We start from the raw sequence: 21,788 nt of genomic DNA on the forward strand, positions 1-21,788 counted from the left end.
ACCTCCCTCAGCAAGGAAATTAAAAACAGCACTTGATTAATAGCTCCCCTCTACACCTGATTAATGGCTTTCCTCTAGCTAAGTTGTTAACCATTTCATTAGAAGCTTGCTATTCATAATTATTTAAAAAGTAATTACATGCCCAAACCATATTTTGGGTATGTCCAGTTAAAGCTATTTTAAAAATTAACTTCACTCATTTCTTTTTACTTTTTGAATGTGCCTACCTGAAAACTTTGGCTTACATCTGTTGCGACCATTCCAGCTCCACTGGGCACTGCTGTGCAGAAGGTTGAGATTCTAAAAGTCTGAATATAAGATTCTAGATTTCATGAGTTCAAGATTTTAGCATCCTAGGATGCTGGATTTCCAATATATCCACATATACAGAGTCTAGGAATTAAAATGCATGCATTTTGAATATTGGATTCTTTTACTTTTTCTTTTTTTGGTGGGACTGGGGTTTGAACTTAGGACTTTGTGCTTGGAAAGTAGGTGCTCTACCACTTGAGCCACACCTTCGGTCCATTTTGCTCTGGTTATTTTGGAGATGGGATCTTGCCAGCTGTTTGCCTGGGCTGGCCTCCAACAAGAATCCTCACAGATCTCAGCCTCCCAAGTCACTAAAATTACAGGCTTGAACCAAAGGCACCCAGCTTGAATCTTGGATTCTTGGTTTTCTGGAACTCTGGGATTTTAGAATTGGGGGAGACTACACTGTGTAACCCTAAGAGTTGGGATTTGGGACCAGCAGTAGTGGCTTCTGTCCCCATCTCCCTGGCTCCCATTCCCCAGTCCACTTTCCCTTGGGGCCAGTTTGGGTCACTCATGGCTTGCGTCAGGGGACAGCTGTGAGTAACCAGTAGTCACTGATGAAGGCCACTCCACAGAAGAGCCTGGTGGGGTAGAAAAGGGCAGCCTGCGAAGGCTGCAAGTTGCAGGCTCATTCCTCAGCCCAGATGGTGTGGGTTTCTACACTGTTGTGCCCTGGAGTTAGTTGGAAGCAGAGGGGTCAGTGACCTGGGAGGGATGCTGGGATGTCCAGAGGCAGAGGCCAAAGTCTAAGGATGGGGGGAGTGGGGATGGACAGCTCACCTGCCAGGAGGGGCAGCAGAGCCCAGGTGAGTACCAGCTTCATGACCTCAGGGCATCTCGCTCAAGCCTGCACACTTGGCACCCTGGTCTTCTGTTTTGTAAGGGGTGCCATCTCTTTCCTCCTCCCCTGGAGCTGCCCCAGTGAATAATTAGGGTAGGAAAATGCATTGGGGAGGTGAAAGTTTTGGGGTGGATCAAGGTCCTCAGGAGAGGAGGAGGATGCAAGGGGCCTCCCCTATGGGGAAAGAAGGCAGTCCCAATAAAGGGTGGGGATGAGGGAAAGAAACAAGGGAGGGAGATAGAGTCAGAAGAGGAGGAAGGGGAGGAGAGAGAGATCAGAAAGACTGAGAGAAACCTAGAAAGAGGCAGAGGCTGCAGAGAGCTGCTGGGCCCACAGGACACTCTCTGCCCTGGGGAGATTGGGTTCCTTCCCACCAGCATGGAGGCCTGTCCTACAAGCTGAGAAATCTGCCCATCTGGATGAACCCACTCTTGCAAAACCTGCCCCTTCTCCACAGTCCCAACACCCCAAGACCCAGGTGTCAATTCACTGCAGGCCCCACCTGCCTGAGACCCAGCGCCCCACCCTCTTTCCTAATATCACCAGATCTGCCAATTCCCTAGAACATTTGCTGCAGTTACCCCTCCCCCTCTAGTGTTCTTGGGATCACATTGTCTTCCCTGCCCCTTCTTCCTCCCAGGTGGGCGCCTTGGAGAGCCAAGCTCAGATCTGACTCATCTCCATGTCCCTGGGATCAGCCAGTTCTAGGCAGGGCTGTCATGAGTCCTCAGGAGATGTCACTTGAATGAGTGAATGAGTTTCTCTATATCTTTCTTTTTCTGATGAACTCTTAGTCACCCTTCAAGACCCATCCTAAATGCCGCTCCACCAATGTGCTTTCCCTGATTTCTATGGACAGAGGTTAACTGGGCACTCACAATTCCTTCCAGCCTTGCTGCCCACAGACCTGCTTCTCAAGGTGATACTGCACACTCCTTGAATGTTCTCCCACCTGTTGTGTCATAGTTTGGAGGACAAGGTCTGGAACTAAACCATCTTTGTCCAAATCTCTCGCTGGAACCTATTAGGTGTATGTTAGGGCAAGTCACTGGACTTCTCTGTCACTGTGTCAGCCAGATAGCAATAATAGCCAGTATGTATGTAGCACTTATGAGCACCTGACAGAGCTCAGTGTCATGATACCTGCCTAGAATCCCAGCTACTCTGGAAGTAGAGGCAGAAGGATCTTAAATTCCAAGTCCATCTGGCCCAAATCCACAAGACTCTGTCTCCTAACAAAATACAGACAAAAACACATGTGACTCAAGTAGCAGTTTCCTTCCAGTGCTGAAGGACCTGGGTTCCATTCCTCAAACTACCAAAAAGACAACAAAAAATGCCTGAGACATGGTGTGTATACAATCAGTGAGGTATTCATCCCTTGGAGAGCCCTGCCTTCCTCAGAGGACACACCACCCATGGCCAGACAGGAAGACCTTGAGGCTGGGCACTGGGTACCCACTATGTGTTAAGCCCTATTCTCATTGTTACTTTCACTGACTGTCTCTTCTGTGGCCTGAACTTAGGTAAGCAGTTCATGTCTGTTAGCTTATTTAATTTTCATGACAATTTAATCAAGGAGGTACGTTTTACAGAGGGGGAAGTTCTGGTAGAAAGAACCTTCATGTATTTGGTTCAAGGTCACATATAAGTGATTCGAAATGTATTTTTTTCTTTAGCTGGTGAACTCCAACTTATCCTTTTAAACCCCACACAAATGTCCCTCCCCTGACTCCTTCAGGTAGAGCTTGGCCTCTCCATAGTGCATCTTGTATTTCTGTCTGTAATAGCACTTGCCAATTTGTGTTCCATGACCAAGATCAGTGTGTTGAGTGATTTCTGTGCCAGGCAAGTGCTTGGAGAACATATCGAGGGGCTGGTAGAGTGGCTCAAGTGGTAAAGTGCCTGCCTAGCAAGCAGTAAGGCCCTAAGTTCAGTCCCTAGTACCTTCAAAAACCCCCATAAAAACAGAGCAATGGGAGTGGTGACCAAAAGCTTGGTTCCTAGGGGAATCCCAGAATGACAAAAATGGAGTGGAGACCTGAATGACAAAAATACAAGGCTTGCCCATCTCCCCAACCTGATGAGCAGCTTCTTAAGGGTAAGGTTTGGTTAGCTTCAACTCCAGGGCCTGGTACAGGACAGGGCTCAGCCCGTAAAGGAAACAGTCGAGTTGCTTACAAACATGAGTTCAGTGTGCAAATTCTGCCACGTACTTGCTTCTGATGCTCTGGTGATGAGCTCAGGTGACACAGGGGACTGACATTTCCTGGATGTGCTAATGGGGCAGGAGGCTGGAGAGCCATCAGGAGGGAGCTGTAGCCAGACTTTGTGCTCAGAACTCAGACACCAACCTTCCCTGGACTCGGCTGGAGCAGGTGCCTTGAGCCGTCAGCACTGTGTCACCCCACCTGGGACAGGGGCTGGTGTTTAACAGTTGCTCAATAAACTGACATGTGGCAAGAGACACAGAAACAACGTGTGCCTCGTGGAGGATTTCTTGTGCCCGGGTTTGGCTGATACAATGTTCGGCAAAGTCCAGGCTGAACAGAGACACTCAAACGCCTATTACAGTTTTGCCTTCTTCTGTGGACACACTCCCCCCTCCCCCCAGGGAGAAATACAGAGAATTTCAGAGAGAGTGGACACAGCCCTCATCCTGAGTTTTCAGGAGGAAAATCTCAAAGCCAATTAGTAACAAAATAAGCAAAAAATTTCCCAAAACCTCAGAGTGAGGCTTTTGACAACCTTGGCAGAGGAAGCTCAGCCTTCCTCTTCTGGAGGCAGGGATGGATATGGGGTGAGGACCCTTGTGTTCCAGGGGCCCCATGAAGGCTGAGAAGGTACAGGGTGACTAGAGCCCAGCCTGGCTTCTCCTGGAACAGAGGAATTGGTGTCAGGTGGACCCAGAAATGGGACCTAGTAGAGGGCTGGTGACTCATGTCTGTAATATTAGCTACTTGGGAGGCAGGGATCAGGAGGATGGAGGTTTGAAGCCAGCCAGGGAAAATAGTTCTGGAGACCCTATCTTAAAAATACCAGGACAAATGGTGCTTCTGGAGTAGCTCAAGTGCTAGAGCACCTACCTAGAAAGCCTGAGGCCCTGAGTTCAAACCCCAGTACTGCCAAAAAAAAAAAAAAGGAAAAAAAAAAAAGAAACGAGAAGTAGGAAGTTGTAAGTAGACACTTCCAGAGGCTTGGGAAGAGACTAAGGAACAGGATTTTTCCATCAGTCCAGGGGACAGGCTTGGTGGGTGGAATAATGGGTGGAATACAGGCCACCCTGTGCCCTTCTCCCCTGGAAAGAATTATGACAACAGTAATGTTTATTCAGTGCTCACCACTTACTGTATTCAGCCGTCCATGACAATTACTATAAAGATCCATGCACACATTACATCATCGTCTCCTCACAAACACATCTAAGAGGTAGGCACTTCCTTGTCCCATCTTGCAGGTGAGGAAACCAAGGCTCAGCCAGCATGCTTGGCTTGTCCCAGGTCACACAGCAGAGGGCGGTAGAGGAAGCCAGGTTGCAAGACTAACTTCTCTCAGAAACTGGGGGAACTGGTGGCTTTCCTGCCTTTCTTGAACAAATCTTTGCTGTCTCTTTCTGTACTTGGGCTCCAGTGTGAACAGAGAAGAAGAGTGGGTAGGGGGAGTGAGAGAGGAGAACAGGTGATCACAGGTGTGGGTGGGCAGCACACATTTCTCCCAGCCAGCAGAGAGGAAGGGTCTCAGTGTCCACGTTAGTTGGAGCGTATGATCTTTTCAATCCACGGAACTAGCTTACAGATTCGGGTGTAGACAGCTGGGTGCTTGGCCGAACCACAGGGATAAACGCCCCAGGAGAGGATCCCCTGTAGAGTTCCGTCACACACCAGAGGGCCACCTGAGTCACTCTGGGAGAGAGAGGAAAAGAGACTCAGTGAGAGGCAGTGATACGGGGTGGAAGGTGCAGTTGTTTTGAGGTGAAGATGAGGTTGGGTTGGGGTGGGAATTAGGTATGAGGTTGGGGTGTACTGGGTGGGTTAAGAGGTGAGAATGGAGACAAAGGGGGCTGTAGCTGGATCTTTGTGTTGTAGTTGGGACTGTGGCTCAGGGTAGTGGGAGATGGAGAAGGATCAGGAGATACATCTGGGTACCATCTTGATGGCTTGAGGATGGGAATGGGGTGGTCCACAGAGGTGGGGGTGGGGTTACGGAACAAAGTTGGGCAGAAGCAGGGCCATCTCCTTGCCATCATCGTCCTGTCCTCCCTCCCATGAGGGAAGCCAATCGCACCTGGCAAGGGTCCTGGCTCCTTTCCAGTCCTGCACAAATCATATTGCTGGTGACCACGCCAGGGTAGAAGACCTCACACTCTTTATAGGTCAGGAGAGTGACCTGGGAGCAGCTTAGGCCTCTGTTGTACTTCACTAAAGGGGACGTGGGGAGGAAACTCCAGGTAAAGCCCAGCCTCCCCCTCCTCCCTCAGACCCAGGGGTCCCGGCCCCAGCCCTCCTCCCTGAGCTAGAGGCCTCACATCCCCAGCTCTTGCCTTTTTTGGCAGTTGTGGTCCCCCAGCCAGCGACCTGACACACATCCCCGGGCTGGGCACAGCTGTATGGCAGCCGCAGCTTCTGCACGCGGGGCCCCAACACTGCGGGCCTGCCCAGTTTCAGCATCATGATGTCGTACTCATCAGTTCGCCGGGGCAGGAGGGGGCCCGAGCCTTGGCGGTACTTGGGGTGGATAACAGGGCGAGAAGCCAGGCGTAGCTGCTCCCCTTGGAGAAGCAGGAGGTGGTCGTCTCCAACTCGAGCCCACAGTGGCCTGGGACGGGAAAAACTGTCATGGAAACTGGGCCTGACTCTGAATCCAGGCACAGGAAGTGGAGGGGGTGGGAGGACACCTGTGTGGTGAATAGGAGGGGCCTAAAAGAAAGGGGATGGAACTGGGGATCCTGGGTCTCAGGGAGTAGCTGAATGGATAACAGAGCCGTGGACCTGGATTCCTGGACACGGGGAAGAGCTCCTGGGTTCTGTAGGAATTTGTGGCTGGGTTCTGGACTCTGGGGTGAGCCTATACCTTTCTTTCTGTCACTCAGCCCTTTCCCTCTTTGGGTGGGGACGCATGAAGAGAACATTTTCCTTTACTTCTAAGTTACTGACCACACCAGACTGCCTATTGTGTGTTGCATACAACTTCCAACTCCTAAATGAGACCATGGATAACCAGCAGGGCAGGTGTGATGGGCACAGAACACGGAGAAAGACCACACCTCCCCCTGCGGCCGCAGTCAAGATGACTGGCTTCTCCTACAGAAAGGCCTCCAGGACTAACCCCACCCGCAAGTGGGAGAGCCCCAAGTGCCTCAAGCCCTCCCTCTCCTCCTCGGGACTGCCTCCCATACCGCCCCCCCTTACTTGTTGTTCCAGCAGTGCGCGGCCGTGAGCACCCAGTTCTGGTCCACCAGGACGCCCGCGCAGTGGAACGAGAGGCCATTGAAGAGGGAGACATGCCAGGGCTGCGAGCCACGTGCGCACGGGGCGCCGGAGGCCGCAATGTCCAAGTCAGTCTCGTTCCCCGGGAGCAGCGCCTCCGCGACTGGGGGAAAAAGAGGTGTGGGCAAGGATTAGAGCGTGCAGGGCAGGGACTGAGCTTGGGATCAGAGCCCAGCCACAGGACGGAGCTACTCCAAGGTGCAGTTAGAATGGGAGGGAGCACTGAGGGAACCACTGTGGGCGGAGAAGGAAGGCGTGCGAGTGCCAGGAGGCGGGAATAGAGAGAGACAGGAGACAGACGGGGTGCATGGGTCTGGAGGGGCAGGGACAGAACATCGCGCATGGAGACGGCTCGAACACAGTGTGCCGACCACGGAGCCGAGCGAGTACAGTAGAGCGATATGGGGCGGAGCTAGAATCCTGAAAGGTAATAAGGGGCGGGGCTGCAGGGGGCGGAGCTAGAACGTGGGCGAGGGCGCTAAGGGGGCTGAGATAGAACCCTGCGGGTTAGTAACCAGGCGGAGACAGGACGCTTCGGGTAGCAAGGGGGCGGAGATGGAACCCGGCTGGGTAATAAGGTGGCAGTAACTAGAAAGCGGGGCTGGAGGGCCGTTGGCAAGGGGGCGGAGATAGAACGCGGCGGGGAGAAAAGGGGGCGGAGATAGAACGCGGCAAGACGGAAAGGGGGCGTGGCTAGAACAGGCATGCTTTAAGCAGGTGGGATTGAGCGCGGTGGGAGAGAAGGGGTGGGAGTAATCAAATGAGATTGGAAAGGGGGGTGAGCAAAAAGCGGTAGTGCAAGTGTTGGGATAAAATACGGCGGAGTAAGAAGGAGCAGGAGCAGAATGGAGGGCGAGGGGGAAGAATGTAGTGAGGCGGTAAGGGGACTAAGCGACTCAATGGGGCGGGTCACCCAGGGACAGAGCCCCATGGACACGTGGGTCGACCCTGCTCTGGAACGTTGGGTAGAGGCCAGGGTCCCAAGGGTGGGTGATAGATAGCTCACGCTCCCCTCCCGCGGTCCCTCCGCCTCCCGCCGCCCCCTGTCCCGCGTCTCACCCCAGAGTTGCGCCATCAGTAGCGGCAGCAATAGTGTTACCAGGGCCGGTGCGCCAGGGGCAGCGGAGAGGTGGAGGTGCAGGGGTCGTCTCATGGTTGGGACCTGGGCTGGGGGAAGGGGGAGACGCACTGGGTTAAAACAGATGTTCTGCCAGAGACCGCCTACCTCGCGGAGCCTTGTCTACCCAGCTTGGGCCATCCCAGCTCTCCGGAACCCATTTAACAGGCCGCCGACCACCTCAGGGGCAGGCGAGCGCGCGATTCTGACGAACAGCCATGAAGAGCGCAGTTTCCCTCTGGATGACACTAGTGGCTTCCTCCTGTCCTCCCTGCGCTTGAGGCTAGCGCTCTGCTGCGCGCCGGGGCTGTGCGGGTTGCCGCGCGCCAGGTTTCACCCTCCTTCCAGGAGGATGGGTGGGGTGTGTGTGTGGGGGGTCCCAGGCTCCGAGCCAGTGGGAGCCTTTTCCTAAATAATGCAGCTCAGGAACTTCTCGCTGATCGGGAAATCGAGGGTCTTGACCTGAGGGTCCCCACGCATCCTCGCGCCCTTCGCCCCAACCAGGGTGGAGTGCATCCCGCTTCACCTGGGAGCCGCCAATAGGAAGGAGGGAGGAAACCCAAAGGTGCTCCGGCCCTGCTGTGTGGAGGGGCCGCCAGAATCCTCTGCCTCGGGACCCCTGGCCTTACCTCCTTTTTAACCCTCAAGATCCCGGAAGCTTCCCCACCCTTCCCCCTGGGCATTTACTCCCTCCCTTTCCCTCTCCCTAATTATACCGTGGGTGGGGCTGGCAACCAACCTGGGCCCCAGATTCCTGGTGTGGGAGGGGCCCTGGAATACAGGCTTCTCCTAGTGCCCGAAACACCCTTTTGAGAGCGAGCTGGATTCCCTGGGAGATTCCCACCCCCCCCCCACCGTCCCTATTTGAAGAAGTCTTCCCTGTGTGGGATGTGTGTGTGGGTACCATGTCTCCAGGGAGCCTGGGGTGGTGGGAAGATGGCTGATGGTGATAAGACAGGCAGGAAAAGAACTAAGAATTGCATACCTAGAGGGACAGTGAGAATGGCAGCATAGGAGAGGTGGGAGGGAGGCAGAGGGCTCAAGGTGATAGAAAGAAAGTGTGGGAGGGACAGGGACTAGCTCCCCAAGATCCACACTAAGCATATGACAAGCCAAGGCTAAGAGGGGGGCAGGGGAGGTGGCAGAGGGAGGCCAAGGCTAAGACATACAGAAACAGGAAGAGGGAGGCAGACACCCAGGGGAAAGGAGAAGGATCAGGTGTTCTGTGGCTTGAACACTGGGTTCCTCCTGTCTAGTGACTGTCCCCCATGCCTGCTGACAGGCTATGACTCTCCATCACACCCATGTGTGACCCTCTCACACCCTCCTTGCCATCTGCGTGTCTCCAGGTGACACACAGGCCCATGAATCAACTCCCTCATTCTGGGTGAGGAATGAGAGGCTCAGAGAGGACATTGACTCACACAGGGTCACACAGCCCTAATTCTAGCTCTTCCTCCTTACGTCAGCTAAGAACCCTGAAAGGTTGAGCAGAACATCTGGACGATTCTCAAAGCATCTTGTTCATCCAGAATTGAATTTGACTTTGGAGGTGACCCAGCTCAGACTTCTCCCAGTTAGACTTTTTGCAGAGTAATGTCTGTATGAGCTCTTTTAATACAGTAGCCACCAGCCTGCACGCAGCTATGGAGCAGTTGAAATGTGTCAAATGTGACAGGGGAGTTCCATTTCTGATTTTAGGTAGTTTTGATCTAAATAGTCACATGGCACTGATGGCCACCATATTGATCAGCAAGGGTCAGTCAGGCCTACCAGGGAGGCTAGAAAATAATGAGAGCTCTCTGTCACCTTCCTTTTAGTCTTTGCCCTTTCATGCACTGGCTGTGTGACTGAATAACTTCATTTCTCTATGCCTCAGTTTCATCATCTATAAAAATGGGTCTAATAGGAATACTGACCTCCTAAGGTTTTGTAAGGATTAAGTTGGTTGACACATTGAAAAGTCCTTTCAACCACATTCTGGCCCATAGGAAGCACTCAATAGATTCATTCATTTAATATATTTTATTGAAACCTTGGTAGGTGCCAGGAACTGTCTTTGGGGCTGGGGAGAAAACAGTGAATAACATAGCGATGATCCTTCCTGTAGTCAAAACTTGGTCCAAGACAGGATTTGATTCCACGTCCCAAGATGAAAATAATCAGTTATAACACCTGCTGTAACCAAGGCAGCCCAAAGAAAGTACGTAAAAGATGTCCTGGCTTAGAGTTTGTGATGAGTGAAATGAACAGAAATGAAATCATTAAGAGCTTGGGGGACTCGGGTTGTGGTAAGCAGGTCTCGTCTAATTGCTGTTCATAGTCTCATGGATCCAGTCAACATATTTGCAGACTTTTGTATAGACACCAGGTTTTCTAGTGACTGCACAGGGATCCTGACCCCAGGAGATAATGCCTTGAAGAGACCCATCACAGACCAGAGGGCCTCCAGAGTCACCCTGGGCATGGGGAGAGAGGGAAAAGAGGAGCAGTCAGTGTAAAGGAGCAGGGACAGTGACAGAGGTGGGACACAGACAGAGGATGGGGCCGTTAATAGGTGGGGGTGATGAGGTTGGGATTACGGGTGGGGAAAAGGATGAGATTAGGCTCAGAATGAATTTGGAGATGGCTGGGGTGGGCGTAGGGCTGGGGCTGAGACTGTGATGTCAGGGAAGATGTGACCGATGTTGGGGAAGGGGATGGGGTGAGTTGGAGACCCAGGCCCTGTTGCTGACCTGGCAGGAGTCCTTGCCTTCTTTCTTAACGCTGGCGCAAAGCATGGTGTCTGTTATGTTGCCAGGGTAGGCGCTCTCACACTCCTTGTGTCCAATGATGGAGATGTTGGCACATCGTAAGGAGTGGGGCAGGTGCACTGTGGAGACAGATGAGAGGTGTGGGGGATGAGTTTTTTTTTTTTTTTTTTTGGTGAGACTGGGGTTTGAACTCAGGGCTTCATGCTTGCCCCTCCTCCAGTCCTTGTCTTTCTTTTTTTTTTTTTGCTTGTAGACTTCATCTCTCTGCTTGTAGCAATAGCAGTAATAGATTGAATAAATTTTTTTTTTTTTTTGGTGCTGGGACCTCATGCATGCTAGGCAAGTGCTCTACCACTGAGCTACACCCAGACCTTGAATAAATTGTTTATTCCAGTTGCTTTGTATACATGTTTCTCTCTAATCAACCCTGGAGGGCAGTTGTGGATATCCTCATTTTTTTTTTTTTTGGCAGTACTGAGGTTTGAACTCAGAGCCTCATGCATGCTAGGCAGATGCTCTCTACTGCTTGAGTCACTTCGCCAGCCCTTTTTTTTGTGATGGATATTTTTTGAGATAGGGTCTCAAGAACTATTTTCCTGGCCTGGCTTCAAATCCTGATCCTCCTGATCTCTGCCAACTGAGTAGCTGGGATTACAGGCGTGAGCCATGGCACCTGGCTGTTTATCTTCATTGTGTAGAGGAAAACCGTGGTGTAGGAGGCCAAGCCATTTGCCTAAGATTCCACAAATAGCAAGTTACAATCTGAGATTCTACATCACATCTATCTGACTCTGCGGCCCAAATATTTCTTCAGCCCTGAATTTTCCATCTTTCTTTCACTTGATCCTACTTTTGACACCCCCAGGGAACCTATCCTGTGTCTCTCTGAATCTCATCTTTGAAGATTCCCCTCGTCTCCTGTGTCATTCCTTTACCACGACCACCCCTCCCAACCTCCCCACTCTCCCGCCATGTTTCCCTCTGGAACCCCTACACTGGGGGCTGGACGTAGTGCCCCAGCCGGAAATGAGGCAGCGGGTGCCAGCCGTGACACAGTGTGACGACAGGGTGAGGGGTCGCACGGCCCGGGTGATGAAGGCTGGTGAGGACATTTTCACCAGCATGATGTCATTGCGGTGGTCTTTGTTGGGGAGGCTGTTGTTGAAGCTGGGGTGGGGGAAGGACTTTGTGGCCGTCCGTGTCTGCTCACAGCCATCCCGCTTCTGAAGGTTGTGTTCGCCTAGGAGGACCAGGTAATGGCTGAGGTGGCAGAGATGTGGTCAGAGATGGAAAGGTGCAGGGACACGGGAAGGGGTGGGGAGGGAGAGATGATGAGTGACACCTTCAAGAACAAGGAGACACAGCCCCCAACTCCCTTGCAAGCTGCAGCCCCAGCCCCGTTCCAATTTCAGGGTCATCCAAGTCCTCCATCTTCATTCCCAACTACATCACCACCCCAATCTCTTGCCCTGCTTTTGCCAACCCCTATACCCCAAGCCCCTCTCCATCTCTCCATCTCCCGCCCCCTCCCAGCTCCGCCCCAGCCCCCGCACCTACGGCTTGCGGCAGTGGGCTGCTGTCAGGAGCCATTTGGGGGCGATGAGTGTTGCCCCACAGAGCAGCCGTGTCTTCTGGAATAGGGCCACCTGCCAGGGCTGGGAGTGAGGAGCACACTCGTATCCTTTGATGATCCTGGTCTCACCTTTTACATGTCCTGGAGGGGATGGGAGCACAGATGGGGTTAGGCATGAGAAGAGGTAGGCTTGGTAGGGGGAGGGGGAACTCCCAGAAATGAGAGTGGAGAGGGAAGAGAGAATAACTGCTCTGGACCTCAACATCACATCCCAGTGCGATGTGCCATATGGATGGATCAGACTAAGTGAAAGTCATCCTGGTTGGTCAGTAGTGGCTGACCTGAGGTCTTTGAGTGACCCATTCTCACCACTCAACTCCCTGATGGCCCCTCCTCTGGGACCCCTGGACTTCCTCTTATTCTAGCAGCTAAAGGGATTATGCCTGGTGTAGCCCAGGGCATCCAACACTCACACTGCTGGTCTCTATCATAACACCTTATGAATTGTTCTGTCAACATCCAGACACAGAGGAGTGGGGTGGGGTGGGGTATCCTACAGATTGGAGAGGGAGGACCCTGCCCTTCCCTCTCTGCCACCGTACCTGTCATCAGAGCAAGTGTGATGAATTGTAGTATCATTATGGTCTGGAGGGAGGCAGGGTAGGCCCCAGGTTCCTCTGAGAACAAGGAGGGAGACAGGGTCTAGTGGCTAAGGATCCATCTGCTCCAGCTCCCCTCTTCTTCCCACCCCTCAGGGAGAAATACGCTTTGGGAGAAGCCCCCCAGGTTCTCACAGCCTCCAAATCCTTAAGATAAATCTTAGGCTTTCAGAATGGCCTCGGAAGGGGCTGGATCCAGCTAGAAGCTTCCGGAATGTCAAGAAGGATGTCAAAGGTGCTGGGAGGGACTTGGTTGGGTAAGCCATGGACTGGCCCAGTTTTAAGTTCGCCATGGAGCCTCCTGGGCACATTTTGGAAAATGTTTTTCTTCTTGCCCACCTGAGACCTGGCCAGGATTCAATAGCTTGGGGTAGAGTGACAAGGTGGGAACGAGTTACTCATTCAGTAACCAACCCCTATGTGTTGTCCCAACAGAAGGGTGTTATGGAGCCTGAGAGGTCTTTTATCGGAGAAAGACCCCTGTGGGACAGTGTTCTGAACCCCCTCTCCTCCCTTTCACCTTGAGGAGCTCCTGGCTCTTTGAAAGACAGTCGGACAGAGCTGGGTGGGGCTGGCAAGGGGAGGATCAGTTCCCTTAGCTGCCCTGGCCAGCAGGGGTGGGAACAAAGGGTTGGACTTAGCCACCAGAGCTGGGATCGAAGGTCATTGAGGTTGGGGGCAGCCTGCTGAAGGTGAGAAATGCAGAAAAGCTCCTTGCCCAAGCCGAGAAGGACAGAGAAGAGAGAGAAGCAGGTGCCAATGGCATTAGGATGGCAAGCTTCTGGAGGGAGTTGTTCCTTCCCCTCCCTGACTCACAGACTCTGGAGCTGGGGTTCTAGGGGCCTGGCAGTGGCAGCTGCTGCAGCAGGCTGGGCTGGAGCACCAGGGACCAGGTAGACAGGCAGGCAAGGGGTGGCCCCGGGCGGGACCAGGATGACTGGCTTCCAAACCCTGCCTTGTAGCCCTAGGGGTGGGGTGTTGGGGGGAACCCTCCCTGGGCCTTCCTCTGTCACCTCTCTGAGCCCCTCTTCTCCCCGTGCCTCTGTGTCCATCTGCCTGTTTGTGTGTACTCTTCTCTTTCCTGCCTGTCTGTCTGACCCTGTCTCCCTCATTCTCAGCAGTGCTGTGAATCTGAGTGTGATTTTTTTTCTCTTTCTGTCTCTAGGTTCCTGTCCATATGTCTTACTCTGTTTTTGTCCTTTCCTCAGTCCACCTCCCTTCTGTAATTCTTCCTGTCTTGGCATCTCTGTATGGCTTCACTCTGTCTAATACTTCCTTTCAATGTTCCTGTCTTTCGCCTCCTGCCCAGCCCCTTCCTTCTCAGAGCCCAGGCCCAGGGGGCCCCCTGGCCTCTTCTGGGCCTCTCCCTTCTCCTTGCCAAAGGTGGTGGTGGTGGTGGGGGGAAACTGGGGCGTCACAGAGGTGGGGCTGCTGTCAGGCAAAGGGGCAGGACAGGAGGGTGAGGGAGGCAGGTCAGGGCCTGCAAGAGCCAGGGCCAAGGGAAGGGAGAGGAACCCTCTCACAGCAGCCCCAGCCCCCCACCGCCACCCCCCACTGGGATTTCCTTTTTTTTACTGTCCTTTCTCTCTGTTCCCCAATCCCTACCTCCCAGGCCTGGATATCTGGGTCTGAATCCAGCTGTGACACTTACTTGATGCTGTGTGACCCCAGCCCGGTGCCTTCCAGTCCTCCAGCCACCTCAATTTCCTCATCCAGGAAATCTGAGTGAGGAGTGGATCCCCACTTCTCCTGGCTTGTTTGTTTTCAGTCAGATCTGTTCCTGGAGCCTTCTCCCCTGTCTCTAGTAACCAGATGTGGAACAAGGCGGGGTAAGGCCTAGGCTCTGACAGCAACCAACCCTGGCCTCAAACCCGGGTTCTGCCTCTTCCACTGTGACGTGGGATGAGGGACTCCACCCCGGTGAGGCTCAGTTTCTTCATCTGCAAGATGGGGGTGCCAGCCCTGCCTGGGGGTGGGGAGGGAGGTTGGGATGGAGACTACAGGAAAGTGCTGGAAAGAGCCAGCCCAGTGGGGCTAAGCACACTTTCCTGAGCTTTGGGCAATGGCCCTCTTTCCCTCCTATTCCCAGATTCCCTTCTTTGCATTTTGGGAAAGACTTCTTTCCCATCATGTCTCCTGGAGACATGATGGCGACAGATCTTGTAAGACCTGGGCAGTATCCTTGTGGCTTTCAAGGCTGCATCCCACCCTGCGCCATCAAGGACATATTGAAACAGACAGACAACCCACACTAACTATAGTTATTCTTTTTTTTTAATGGGGGGGGGACTGGGGTTTGAACTCAGGGCCTCACACTTGCAAGGCAGGCGCTCTCCCACTTGAATCACTCTGTGAGCCCTACACTAACACAGGACAGTCAAACTGCAATTGACTAGTGTGAAAAACATTGTTTTATAGACAGTTGGTGAAATGCTCATGAATTTTAATTTTGCAATTTTCATTTGGTAATTTGGAGCCAACAGTCTTCTTTTTCCCCCTTTCTGGTTCTTAGGTTATTTAAAAGCTTATATACTTTCGGTATGGTTTTCTGTCATGCCCACTGCAGAAAAATGTCCCTCAATTTTACTGGTGTAGTGTTTTTCTTCTACATTCAGAGAGGGATCATACTCTGAAGCCATAGTGAAGCCATGAGACCTCTCACAAATCTCAAACCATCCCAGGGACATCAGACAGACTCAGCCCCTTCACTTACATGACATTTATTCCAGACAGTGCATGTCCTCCTTCCCCAGACATGGGTCTCAGAAGGACTTGGAGTTTCAAACAGTTCCCCACACCAACAAGAGTGGGAACTGGGAGTGGTGAGGGAGGAGGTGTTGATTGCTCTGAGGGCCAAAGTGGCCCCCAAGTTGAGGTGCAGATGTGGAGGAAGCTCGTCAGTTGTTCCTCATGACCATCCGGATCCAGTCCACGTATTTGCAGACATTGGTGTAGACCCCCGGGATGCCTTTTTGCCCACAAGGCCCCACGGAACCCCAGGACACTAGACCTTGAAGGACTCCCCCACATACCAGGGGACCCCCAGAGTCACCCTGGAAGACAGAAGGAGGAGTGTTGTGTGAATAAGGGAGAAATCCTGTTCCTGTTTTCCTCCCCAACCCTGCCCATTCCTAGCTGCTTGGTGATGACACTGCCTCCAAGCCTGGTCCCGTGAGAAGAGAGCACAGCTGCGTTCCAAGAAGAAAATGGCAAGGGCCAGCCAATAGAAAAGAACACACTGTCCCCAGGGACCAATCCCAGGGAAGCTGGGGCAGAAGGTGCTTTCAGGACAGTGGCTGGGGCTCTGCCAATGAGTGAAGAGAATACTCTCTTTAATGACCAATTCCAGAGAAGGAGGGCAGAACTCCACAAGCATAGAGAGGTCCCTTAAGGACAATGACTGGAGCTCTGACAAGGAAGGGAGAGAGCATCATCACCAAGGGCCAATCCCAGAGGAGGACAGGACTTCATAAGGGTTTGAAGTGCAATGACTTGGTTCCTGGCCAGTAGGGTAGAGCAGCCTCCTCTCTGGGTACCCAAGAGGTCAAGGATGCATAGTCAGGGCGTGAGACAGTCCACTGGACCCAGCCTGTCTCTGTTCCCCAATCTCTGACTCGCAACCTGGGACAGCACCAACTGAAGGATGGTATGGGGAAGACCCAGAGACAGGTCTCTGAGCTCCAAATCCTGGCTAATTCTTTGCCCTCCGCCATCCTTTTTACTTTTGTCTTTTCCTCTCCCTCTGTGGGGTTCCCTACCCCACCTTTCTTCTCTGTCTCTTCCCTCCCTCTATGCTCTTCATGCATCTCTCTCTCTCTCTCTCTCTCTCCCCCCACTCCCTCTCCCCTCCATGGCCCTCCATTGTATTCGCTGTCTCTTCCTTCCTTATTCTGAGCCTCCCCTGCCTTCTCACCCCACCTCCCTCCTCTGGCCCCATTCCTTACATCAGTTCCCCTCCTTTCCCCTCTGGGTCCCTGTCCTGGATGACCATGCACCACCTGCACTTACCTGGCACGCGTCCTTCCCCTCGATGCCACCCGCACACACCATGTTGTCCGTGACTCTCCCTGGGAACACAGCCCGGCAAGTGTCATTGGAGACAATGGAGAGGTTGAGGCACTGGAGTCGGTCTGGGAATGGGTCTGAGGATGGAAGATGGGTGCTACAGAGGCCCCCCCAAACTCTCCACTTTGGTTGCCACATCCATCCAATCAAGGAAGCTCCATCCAAATCTAGTCTGTTCCCCTCCCCTGCTACAACCCTAAAACCTCTGAGTTTTAGGCTTATGGCTAGATTTTATAATGACCCTTGACCCCAGATTCTTGACCTTTATTCTTCAACCTCATTACCTTACAACCCCATCTTCACCTCGTGTCTTCCATCTTCTGACCCCATATCCTTGTTTTTACCTTAACTTTGGACCTCAGCTCTGCATCTTCCAAACCATCATTGTATTTCTTGTTTTTTCCCTCCCTCCCTCCCTTCCTTCTTTTTTCCCTTCCTCCCTCCCTCCCTCCTTCCTTCCCTCCCTTCCTTTTGTGGTCAGTACTAGGGCTTGAACCCAGGGCCTTGCACTTGCTAGGCAGGTGCTCTACCACTTCAACCCATCCAGCCCTATTTGTTTTAGTCATTTTTCATATAAAGTCTCAAGTTTTTGCCCAGGCCAGTCTTGGACTGCAGTCCTCCTAACTATGCCTGCTTGAGTAGCTAGGATTTCAGGTGTGTACCACCACATCTGGCTTGTTTATTGAGATGGGGGTGGGGAGGGTCTTGCTAACTTTTTGCCTGGGCTGGCCTGGAACCTTGATCCTCCTTATCTCTACCTCCTGAGTAGCTGGGATTACAGTTGTGAACCACCATGCACAGTCCTTTAACCCTTCATTTTCTTTATCTCAACTTCAACTCTTTTGATCCTAGTTCATTTGATCCTAGATTCCATGAACCCAAGCCTCTGGCCTTGTACCCCAAACCCTACGACTTCCAGTCTCAGATATGAGATAAAATCCCATTGTAGTCCTCAACTCTTCTGGGATCATTCAACAGGAGTCCAAGACCCCTGGCCCCCAAATCCTATGTATGATGCCTTTTGCTTCTGTCTGATGACCTCTGACATCCCGACCTCTAACCATGTCCCTGACCCCTGGCTTCTGACTCCATACCCAATCCCTTAACCTTGTTGATCCCCAAGACGCAGATCTACCATGATCTCTGACCCCAAACCATGATCTTGATGCTTAACCCCATATCCTAGCCTTTACCCATTCTTCCTCTGAGATGTCATGACTTTTATTCCCACCTGGTACTGGGGGTGGAACTCAGAATCTTGTGTATGCTAGGCAAGCACTCTAATTCTTGATCCGCACCCCCAGCCCTTTTGTTTTTATTTTGTTTTTGAAGCAACATCTCATTAACTTTTTCCAGGCTGGCTTCAAACTCACAACCCTCCTTCCTCAGTGTCCTGAGTAGCTGGGCTTACAGGCATGTGCCACCACACCCAGCTGGCATCAGGACTCCTGATCTCTCACCCCAGGATTTTACCCATCCTGACCCTTGACCCCTTACTCCATGGCTGGTTGGTGGTCCCCCATCCTGAGATGTGACACTGGGTCCCAGCAGGTGCACAAGTGCTGGGCAGGGGCAGTGGTTGGACGCTGTGGGTCAGGTGGACGGATCTGCCCAACCTCAGGAGTCGGAGGTCATGCTCGTGGTTCCACAGAGAGCCCTGGTAGCTGGGGTGAGCCGTGGAGAAGGTGCTAAGCCGGATCTGCTCTGTCCAGTCCAGCCTGCTGAGGCTATGCTCCCCGAGGCGAACCCAGTACCTGCTGGGAGTGGCAGGAGATCAGCAGGTGGCAGGAGGGTGGCCAGCTCCAAAAGCCCCTTCCTCTCTGTCCTTCCATCTACAAGTCTCTGGCTCTCTCTTCTTCTTCTGCACTGGAGCACCTGAGCCTCTGTCTGATGCTCTTAGTTAGGCCCACAAGGGCAGGAACGTAATCTGCAGTGTCCTCTGTCTTATTCCCATATGAGCAAGAGTGGCCAGCATTGTTGACTAAGCCAGGGAGTGAATAGGAATGGTTTCTCCATCTTGCTTTGTCTTTCCCTGTCCCCTAGAAAGTGGCTCATTTTACAATGTGGGACCATGGAGGCCCAGAGAGATGATGCATGTCATCCCCGGGGTGGATTCAGGCCCCAACTCTAGACTAGGTCAGGAACAAACTCCACTCAAGAAAGAAAAGACACATGAGGAAATGGGAGGGGGAGGAGGCGGGTTCCAGTCCTCCCGGGTCCTCCACCTACCACACCTCGCCCCACCCAGCCCCACCTCAGACCCCTCCTGAGGAAGTTCTACTCCTCCTCTAACCTCAGACTCTCTTGTTGCAGTACTAGATTCTTACCTTTTGGCATCCTCACCCCTGAGACCTACTCAGGGGAGTGACCCCTCCCAAGCCCCATCCCAGCACTTCCTCCCTATCACCCCCTTTTGCCCATCCCGGGAAGGGGTCCACACTGGGGCTTACCTGCCACTGCAGTGCGCAGCCGTGAGAACCCACCGGGGGTCAATGAGGACACCCCCACAGCGCAGGTTGGCACCCTCAAACAGTGCCACCTGCCAAGGCTGTGAGTTACGGGCACACTCGACCCCATTAGTGATCTTCTCTCTGTCTGCCTGGCTGAGACTTGATGTAGGTGTGGAGGCTGGAGAGATGGGGGGGTCAGATATAAGGCTACATAAATATCATGGGTAGGGATGGGGAGGGGGCAAGGGAGGAGAGGGGGGTAGCTAGGTAGGGGGAAGGGAAGAAGGAGGAGGAGGAGGAGGGAAACCAAAGCAGCAAAGCAGCACACAAGTCAATATATATATATAACACCAAAGAGACCCAGAGAAGAAAGAAGAGAAAGGGACACAGACTTAAAAGATAGGCAAGGACAGACACATGGACAGAAAGAGTGGAAGATGAAGTAGAACAGAGGACAGAGGATACAGGAGGCAGGTAAGCAGGACAGCAGGACCTGAGAACCAGCAGTCAGTGGAAGCACAGAGTAAGGCTCTTCCCCATCCTTAGTGTGAGACTGGGGGCCAGAGCTGAGCCCCCAGGAGATGGAGCCTCCTTATGACAGAATGGAGGGACCCAGTCCCATTGCTGCCCTCCTGCCCAGGACTCACCAAGAACACACAGGAGCAGGAGGACCCTAGGCTTCATGGTGGAACACCTCCAAGGTCTGGGGGAAAAGGTGTGGACCTCTGAAATGCCCCCTCCCCGTCCTTTCTTCCCTCTACCTGTCCCCTGCCTACCACTTCCTCATTGGCTGCCTTCTGCCCCCTTCTCACCTTGTCTCTTTGTCTGCCAGATCCTCTATTTGTCTGTCACCAGTTCAGCCTGTCTGTTTGCTATCTCTCTGTCCACCTACCTGCCTGTCCTTTCATCTGCCGGTCAGCTGTGCCACTGCTTCTGTCCAGCTGGATCCTCAGCTACCTGTTGTGCTGCCCCACCTGTCCCCTTCTTTGTGTCTGCCTGGGCTGACAAAGCTTCTCACTGTCTTTGTCTTAGCCCATGCAATTTCCAGGTGGAGGGAAAGGGATGAGGAAGGTGGGGTGGGGCATGCTCTAATCCAGCAGAAACTGTGTCCAGCTAAAGCTAATGACACTTAATTGAGCTTCACAGTTAAATGGAGTGAGAAGGAAGGAAGGAACCCAGGGTGGGAAGACCCAGCCCCACTCCCTCTTCCCCTCTCACAAACCTGCCAGCACCCTAGGGACTGATGACTCAAGGTGACAGGAGCTGGGTTCTAATCCCCACTCCAGTGAGGACCAGAGCAGGGCAGGTAGGGCCACCTGGACACTTGGGGCAGGGAGGGGCCGGGGAAGGTGAGGCTGTGAACACAGTAGAGGGGGTGAGGGGCAGGAGCTGAACAGAACTGAGAGCAGAGAAAGCCTCAGAGAGAGAAGAGGAGAGGAAGGGAGAGACTGCCAAGTGGGTGGTCCAGGAGGGACAGAGAGGGTTCCCCAACTGGGTTCTGCCGAAGTCTGATTCTAATTGAATTTCTCAAATGCTCAGTTAATTTTGAGTACTTCAGAGGGCCTCCGTGTCCCTGCTTCTTAGATATATGAAGTGTATTTATCTAACTCCATGAACATTTGTGATAGCATAAGAGCTTCTGTTGCTTATAAATGAGATTCACAGAGAGAGAGCCTGGGAAGCAGAAATGGGGGCTGGGTGGGAGGGTCGGGGAGAGAAAAAAAACAGACAGAAAAACAGATGGGGGAGAGAGACAGACGGGGAAGAGAGGGAGAGGGAGAAAGTCGGAGAAACGGACAGATGGAAGAGAGAAGAGGCAAAGACAGGCAGGGGAGAAAGAGAGAGAAGCAGAGAGACAGAGACAGACAGATGGGGTGAGAGAAGACATAGAGGAGAGGAGAGGAGAGGAGAGAGAGACAGACCAGAGAAATCTGTGCTGTTTTTTCTGAGAGCTCATCTCAGAGAGAGCAAAAGGGAGAGGGAAGAGCTAGAGAGGGGGTAAAGAGACTTGGGACAAACCTAGGGAAAGGCAGTCAGAGACGAGGAACAGCAAGAAGCAGGAGAATGAACCTCATCCTGCCGTTTTTCATCTTTCACTTTTTCCTTAAGACTTAGTCTCTACCTCTGGCTGCTTTCAGAACAGTAAAGCTTCAGCCTTTAATTTGCTCTTAGAAACCACCTAACTCTACCCCTCCTTCTTGTGGATTTTTGAGGAATCAAGTTTATTGAGGTGTAATTTATATCCAATAAAATTCACCCTTCTGCTTCAGGCGAGAGCTGCGTAGCTGGGTAGAATGCTTGCCCAGGGTTGCTGAAATTCTGACTTTCAAGAGGAGCTAGACATTTAGATTTATAGTGGGACATTCCCGTTATAAATTCCCGATTTTAAATTCCACATTCCCTGATCTAAAATTAGAAAAAGACATTATAAAACTGGGCTTACCAGAGCATAGTTCTCTCCTGTCTCTCTCTCTCTCTCTCTCTCTGCTTTACCTATCTTGGAGGTGGCGATAAAATTCACATAGCATA

General features: G+C 52.5%; 3 protein-coding genes across 8 annotated transcripts; all 3 read right to left on the bottom strand.

Annotated features, from left to right (window-relative positions):
* Nucleotides 1-4,464: 4,464 nt before the first annotated feature.
* Nucleotides 4,465-8,440, bottom strand: Klk10 (kallikrein related peptidase 10). Of its 2 annotated transcripts, none has more exons than XM_074058091.1 (6): nucleotides 8,286-8,440; nucleotides 7,702-7,809; nucleotides 6,565-6,745; nucleotides 5,697-5,971; nucleotides 5,441-5,574; nucleotides 4,465-5,058 (listed from the first exon to the last, which is right to left on the bottom strand). In XM_074058091.1, exons 2-6 carry the CDS (start codon nucleotides 7,793-7,795, stop codon nucleotides 4,906-4,908), a joined length of 837 nt encoding a protein of 278 aa, XP_073914192.1. In that variant the 5' UTR covers nucleotides 7,796-7,809; nucleotides 8,286-8,440; the 3' UTR covers nucleotides 4,465-4,905. The 2 variants fall into 2 exon arrangements, with proteins under 2 accessions (XP_073914192.1, XP_020015519.1); XM_020159930.2 differs by having other exon boundaries at nucleotides 7,702-7,804; nucleotides 8,286-8,376.
* Nucleotides 8,441-9,780: 1,340 nt separating this feature from the next.
* Nucleotides 9,781-14,622, bottom strand: Klk11 (kallikrein related peptidase 11). 3 transcript variants are annotated; one of them, XM_074058089.1, is made up of 6 exons: nucleotides 14,396-14,622; nucleotides 12,688-12,762; nucleotides 12,070-12,226; nucleotides 11,507-11,772; nucleotides 10,495-10,631; nucleotides 9,781-10,218 (listed from the first exon to the last, which is right to left on the bottom strand). In XM_074058089.1, the coding sequence occupies exons 1-6, from the start codon at nucleotides 14,454-14,456 to the stop codon at nucleotides 10,066-10,068; spliced, it is 849 nt and encodes a 282-aa protein (XP_073914190.1). In that variant the 5' UTR covers nucleotides 14,457-14,622; the 3' UTR covers nucleotides 9,781-10,065. The 3 variants fall into 3 exon arrangements, with proteins under 3 accessions (XP_073914190.1, XP_020015521.1, XP_073914191.1); XM_020159932.2 differs by lacking the exon at nucleotides 14,396-14,622 and adding an exon at nucleotides 13,561-14,300; XM_074058090.1 differs by lacking the exon at nucleotides 12,688-12,762.
* An 826-nt stretch (nucleotides 14,623-15,448) lies between these two features.
* Nucleotides 15,449-20,477, bottom strand: Klk12 (kallikrein related peptidase 12). 3 transcript variants are annotated; one of them, XM_074058095.1, is made up of 6 exons: nucleotides 20,152-20,477; nucleotides 19,907-19,962; nucleotides 19,260-19,437; nucleotides 18,307-18,563; nucleotides 16,753-16,886; nucleotides 15,449-15,797 (listed from the first exon to the last, which is right to left on the bottom strand). In XM_074058095.1, exons 2-6 carry the CDS (start codon nucleotides 19,941-19,943, stop codon nucleotides 15,642-15,644), a joined length of 762 nt encoding a protein of 253 aa, XP_073914196.1. In that variant the 5' UTR covers nucleotides 19,944-19,962; nucleotides 20,152-20,477; the 3' UTR covers nucleotides 15,449-15,641. The 3 variants fall into 3 exon arrangements, with proteins under 3 accessions (XP_073914196.1, XP_073914195.1, XP_073914194.1); XM_074058094.1 differs by having other exon boundaries at nucleotides 18,307-18,566; nucleotides 20,072-20,474; XM_074058093.1 differs by having other exon boundaries at nucleotides 18,307-18,566; nucleotides 20,152-20,473.
* Between the last annotated feature and the right edge of the window lie 1,311 nt (nucleotides 20,478-21,788).

Source organism: Castor canadensis, chromosome 16 (genome assembly GCF_047511655.1).
Source record: "Castor canadensis chromosome 16, mCasCan1.hap1v2, whole genome shotgun sequence".
Classification (NCBI taxonomy): Eukaryota; Metazoa; Chordata; class Mammalia; order Rodentia; family Castoridae; genus Castor; species Castor canadensis.

Bases quoted from the DNA above. Each gene is read 5' to 3' on its own strand.
- Klk10 (XM_074058091.1), bottom strand. From the start codon at position 7,795: ATGAGACGACCCCTGCACCTCCACCTCTCCGCTGCCCCTGGCGCACCG. The intron at 5,575-5,696 runs GCAAGAGCTGGG...CGTCCCCTTTAG, and splicing joins GACCACAACTGCCAAAAAAG to TGAAGTACAACAGAGGCCTA. The intron at 5,059-5,440 runs GTGCGATTGGCT...TCTCTCTCCCAG, and splicing joins GGAGCCAGGACCCTTGCCAG to AGTGACTCAGGTGGCCCTCT.
- Klk11 (XM_074058089.1), bottom strand. From the start codon at position 14,456: ATGAGGAAATTGAGGTGGCTGGAGGACTGGAAGGCACCGGGCTGGGGT. The intron at 11,773-12,069 runs GTAGGTGCGGGG...CTGCCACCTCAG, and splicing joins GCAGCCCACTGCCGCAAGCC to CCATTACCTGGTCCTCCTAG. The intron at 10,632-11,506 runs GTAGGGGTTCCA...CTGTCTCCACAG, and splicing joins CACTACGTCCAGCCCCCAGT to TGCACCTGCCCCACTCCTTA.
- Klk12 (XM_074058094.1), bottom strand. From the start codon at position 19,943: ATGAAGCCTAGGGTCCTCCTGCTCCTGTGTGTTCTTG. The intron at 19,438-19,906 runs GTGAGTCCTGGG...CCATCTCTCCAG, and splicing joins CCTGCTCCTGTGTGTTCTTG to CCTCCACACCTACATCAAGT. The intron at 18,567-19,259 runs GTAAGCCCCAGT...TGCCACTCCCAG, and splicing joins GCTGCGCACTGCAGTGGCAG to CAGGTACTGGGTTCGCCTCG.